This window comes from Panicum virgatum, chromosome 7N (genome assembly GCF_016808335.1).
Source record: "Panicum virgatum strain AP13 chromosome 7N, P.virgatum_v5, whole genome shotgun sequence".
NCBI lineage: Eukaryota > Viridiplantae > Streptophyta > Magnoliopsida > Poales > Poaceae > Panicum > Panicum virgatum.
The window spans coordinates 2,710,648-2,715,765 of NC_053151.1; the positions used below are offsets into that span (position 1 = coordinate 2,710,648).

General features: G+C 46.0%; 1 protein-coding gene across 1 annotated transcript; it reads left to right on the top strand.

Annotated features, from left to right (window-relative positions):
* Nucleotides 1-2,348: 2,348 nt before the first annotated feature.
* On the top strand, nucleotides 2,349-4,675 carry LOC120683021 (protein FAR1-RELATED SEQUENCE 5-like). The gene is made up of 4 exons (XM_039965035.1): nucleotides 2,349-2,958; nucleotides 3,180-3,787; nucleotides 3,882-4,310; nucleotides 4,649-4,675. The coding sequence occupies exons 1-4, from the start codon at nucleotides 2,661-2,663 to the stop codon at nucleotides 4,673-4,675; spliced, it is 1,362 nt and encodes a 453-aa protein (XP_039820969.1). The 5' UTR covers nucleotides 2,349-2,660.
* The last annotated feature ends 443 nt before the right edge of the window (nucleotides 4,676-5,118 follow it).

A 5,118-nucleotide genomic window follows, 5' to 3' on the forward strand; every position in this document is an offset into this window, starting at 1 on the left:
TGCTGGAGATAGGCATCGAGAAAAAATAGTATTTTAATTAAGGTGGTGTCTTTCAGCAAATTGGTCGGGAGAGACAGTGTGCTAGTGGCAGGAGGAGGAAAAACACAATTATATCCCTGGAATTTACTTGGTTTTCACGTCCTCGGCGAAAAAAAAGAAAAGAGATGGGACGAGAGGGTGAGAGAGCGCGTCGATGCCGCCGACGGCGAATCCCCCGCGATCGCCGCCGCCCTGGCCGCACCCGCCGTGGCTGACTGACGGGCCATCACCTAGGTGCGATGTCGGGCCCCCGGGCAGTGGCAGATTGCTTCGTCCCCACAGGTCGGTGCTTCGATTCCCCAACGTGGCCCTGCTGAGATTGTTCCACATGTCAATCCGCTAGCAAATCAGGAGGTCCCGCATGGGGACGAGAGCAAGGAACGACTTGAGATCACGGAGGAGGGTGAGATTGAGGATTTCTTCGGTCAGCTATGGCTAATACCCTCCGTTCCATCTCGCAAAGCTAGGGTTCCAGGCTCTCGTCCCCAGGGGGGCTCGGTCTTCTGGATTCAGAAGGATTTGGTGTGCGATCGGAGCTTCGAGGTTAAGGATTGCTACCCTGCTCGCCGATTTGATCGATTTGAGTCCGCTCCAATCCACCACAGTTTTGCGAGAGATGTCTGGGCATTCAGAGAGAAGAGATCCACTTACGTGGAGATCCTGAAGAGAGGAGAGATGGCGGAGGGTGATCGAGGCCAATGGGAGTGGCAACCGGAGCCCCAACCATGACAGCAGCGGGCGCCACCAGGAGGTGGCCGCAGGCGCTTATTGGTCCACCGCTGTTCCAGCAGGGACCGCCACACTTACACCAGCAGGGATCCAGACCACCGAGGTACCCCATGATGAGGATAGAGGATAAGAGTAACAGGTATTCCTAAACGTCGGCTAAAACTAAAGGAGCCCATTATCGCACGACCTGTCACACGCTTTGGGACCACGCGACCCCCCACGTCCGCCCCTTTTCGCCAGCGTGCAACCCCCAAGTCAAACATTTCCTTTCCCTTTCTGGTCCCGCCGCCGCAATCCCAGACCCGCGTGCTAGAAGGAGGGAGGCGCCCGCCGTAGCCGCATCCCCCCATCGCCCCATCCACCGCGACTCGCCGCATCTTGCATCCGTCCATCCAGCCCTCATCGCCGTATCTCGCCGACACGCACGGTAGGGCAGCCGCGGCCGCAACAGGACCCTCCCGACTTGCGTACTCCCTCCCCGATCTGCAACTCCTTCCTTGCAGGTTTGCAACTCTTTTTTGTGCTCTTTCCTTCTCATCTGCTCGATCTAATCCCCCCAAATCTGCGCAAATCTTTCCCTATGATCTTCGAATTGTAGATAATTTTTCATGTCCATCTATATATTAGTGCAAATTTGTTGCAATTCACACAAGTTGCTAGTAGTTTTGGATGGTGCCTCTTGACTAATGATCAGTAAATAAACTATTTGGACTTAATTTCGTCTAATAGATCAACAGGATGGGTGCCCCCTTGCAAGACCCTTCTGAACATATAGGTTTATGGATTGCAGTCTTGAGATGGCAACTTGTGTTCATTTTTTTGTGGCAACTTGTGTTTCCTCATACTGCAGCTTATCTATATTTTGAGTTTTTTGTATGGCAATTTGTGTTCATTTTTTTGTGGCTACAAAAAGAAGCTTGTATTGTGCTAATTAGTTTTGTTTTGTAGGTTCATTAATATAACAAATTGTGTGCCTTCATATATACATTATGAGTTTCCTTACATGATAACTTATACTTAATATTTGTATTTTGTTAGGTGCAATATTACTTGTAGTGGGGTTTTTGATCTAAATTCTGCACCACTACAAGAGAATGATTTCCTTGCAGCCCCTTCGGATCTTGAGTTGCAGCAAGTTTCTGGTGCAGCTTTCCCACCGGTGTGTGTTGCAGGTGGTGCAGGTGCACATGTGCCCAGCAGCAACTTGACTCCCCCTGTAATACCCAATGAAGCTCTTCATCTGCCGAGCAACTCAGTTTCCTCCTGATCTAGCAACTCAGCAACTTAACAACTCAGCAGCAGGGGTACTCCCGGCTGAATCTGGTGGTGTGACAGTTCCCACGGCTGAGACAACCGCAGATGTTGTTGATGTTGAGGATGGTGTTGAGGTTTTATCCACTCCGCAGGAACCTTTTGTAGGCATGACTTTCAATACTTCTGATGCTGCCAAAGACTATTACAATTCCTATGCCCGTCATACAGGTTTCTCTATAAGGATCGACACATCCCGTGAGTCGAAGAAGGCCAATGAAAAGACAAAGTATATCTATGTTTGCCATCTATGTTTGCCAAAAGGCTGGGGTCAACAAAAAGAGAGAAGGTTGCTGATGATGGGCCAATAACTGAGAAAAAGATTGTGAGGTAAAGGAGCAGGGATTATGTAGATAGGACGCACTGCCCAGCTCGCATGATTATGAGGAAGACATCCCTTGGACACTGGGAGGTTGTGAACTTTGAAAGGGAGCACAACCATGAGCGTTTAAGAAAATTCTCGCTCACAAAATATTTGAAGTCCCACAGAGACATACTAGCTGAAGAGAAAGAGTTCATCAAGTTGCTCAATGGATGCTGCATCATGACAACTCGTGCTTACCAGATAATGGCTGAGTTGTATGGAGGTATTGAAAAATTGTCCATACACAGAAGGTGATTCTGAAAGTTTGCTTGTTGAGTACCGCACTGAATATAGAGGCAAAGATATGAAGGCGACGCTTGAGTACTTTGAGGAATTGAAGAAGGAAGATCCAGAATTCTATTATAGTTACACTCTTGATGAGTTTGATAGGGTTGAGAATCTGTTTTGGGTGGATGGTGCAGCAAGGAGATTTTATGAGCTGTATAGTGATTGTTTGTCCTTTGACACTACTTATTTGACCAATGCCTACAACATGCCATGTGCTCCTTTCATAGGTATGCATGTCCAGCAAAAAAATGCTAGTTTTGCCCATTGATGGTTTTCATTGATTGTTATTTTTTGGATTCCTAAAAAAATACTAGTTGTCACACAAGTTGCTACGTTGAGAAAGCACAAGTTGACACACTAGTTGCACATAAGTTGCCATTTTTATTCTGCACCAGTTGATAGTCTTCAGCTATGAAAAAAATACTAATGATTTGTATTGTGTTAATAGGGATTGACAGGAATGGCATAACAATCCAGCTGGGTTGCGGGTTTCTGAGGAATGAGAAGACTAAGGGTTTTGTCTGGCTGTTTACTAAATTCAAGAAAGCAATGGGCGGCAAGGATCCTACAAATATAATAACTGATCAAGATATTGCGATGAAGGCTGCTATCGTAGAGGTATTTGTTAGTTCAGTTCATAGGAATTGCCGTTGGCACATTATGGAAAATGCTAGGAAGACCATGGGTGCTTTCTTGGATAGCAAGGGGGATGGTAAGGAAGAGTTGGCGGATGACTTCAAGGATTGTATTGACAATAGCTTCACGCCGGCAGAGTTTGAGCAGAAGTGGCAGGCATTTCTGGATAAATATGAGCTCAACAATGATGAGAGGTTCCAACATGTGTATGACATGAGACATTGTTGGATCCCTACGTATTTCATGCATTGTTTCTTCCCCTTCCTCCAAACAACAGCACGGAGTGAAGGCTTTAATGCTGTCCTGAAGCGCTATGTCAACCCAAAGAACTCGATACTCAACTTTGTGCAGCAATATAAGAAGATACAACAAAGGATTTTCAGCAAGCAAGATTTGCAAGAGGCGGCCACAGCCACGAAGGTCCCACGCTACTTGACGGGGCACCCTATGGAGCATCAGATGAAGAAAGCGTATACAAGGAGGTTGTTCAATGTGTTTCAAACACGAGCTGCAGCTAAGTTCGAGCTACTATGTTGTTCGTGTTGAAGGGGATGACTTAATAGATGTTGTTCCATACAAGCGTTGCCCCGATCTGTTGTATGGGACATGGACATTCAGGGTCACGTCGTCCAGGGTGGAGGGCTTGTACAGCTGTACTTGTTGCAAGTTTGAGAGAGATGGAGTGCTTTGCTGCCACATATTGAAGGTTTTTGACGCCCTTGCAGTCCGCGAGGTGCCTGATCGGTACATTCTCCCTCGATGGTCAGTTGAGCCAGTGGTTGATAGTGGGGTAGAAGTTGCTGCTAACGAGCCTCTTCAAGAAGCCCATATTACAGACCACGGGAAGCATGTTATACGTTACAGCAGGATGTGCACAAACTTTAATAAGATTGTGAGACCTTTTATGGCTGATGACGAGGGGTATGGCATAGTCTCAAAACAAGTGAGTGTCCTGCAATCTAAGCTTGTTGCTTTGAGGAAAAAGAGAGCGTCAAGTGTTCTTTCGGGGGTGGAGTGTGAACAAGTTGATATTGAACAACCAACCCGCTGCGCCAAGGCCACAGAACAAATCGCGCAAAAAAAAAGCTCATCAACCGGAGGGGGTGGGGATCCAAATCTGTCACAACAGCCTAATGGTGCGTATTGTCTTAACTGAATGTAGCAACTTGTACTTCCTTGCCCCTAGCAACTTCTACTCATTCAGCCTAGCAACTTGTACTCCTTGTTCTAGCAACTTGTGTGTATTACTCCTAGCAACTTGAAATTGTTTTGACTTTTCAGGCTCGCATGCTGCTGGTGCTGAGATAAGCAAGAGCGTCCAAGGTCAAAGAGATACAAGACAGGGTTGGGGTTGCTTCCCCCAAAAAAACCACCGTGTGGCTATTGTGGTTCAATAGAACATACCACATCAACTTGCCCCGCCAAGCCGGCAAGGAAGCAAACAAAAGAACTCTCGGATAAATCACTAAATGAGGTTGCTGCTGCGTGAAAAAACAAGATGTGTTGCAGGGGGGTGCATCTAATATTTTTTCCACTTCCTTGTAATTTATTAAACTGCAATTAGTGATTTATGAAACTGCAATTAGTGTATTGTTTTTTTATTAAAGCATAGTGTGCGGTGATGTAATAATGAATAGTTGATGCTTTTGTATATTTCAAACTTGCTATATATATATGGATAAATATACTTTTAATAAAGCTTTGTGTATGGTGGCGTATGAAAAAAAAGATTGGAAAATTGCAGCTTGCAT

Coding starts and splice junctions, on each gene's coding strand:
- LOC120683021 (XM_039965035.1), top strand. CDS start 2,661: ATGGAGGTATTGAAAAATTGTCCATACACAGAAGGTGATTCTGAAAGT. Junction 2,959..3,179: donor GCCATGTGCTCCTTTCATAG/GTATGCATGTCC, acceptor TTGTGTTAATAG/GGATTGACAGGAATGGCATA. Junction 3,788..3,881: donor AGGCGGCCACAGCCACGAAG/GTCCCACGCTAC, acceptor CACGAGCTGCAG/CTAAGTTCGAGCTACTATGT.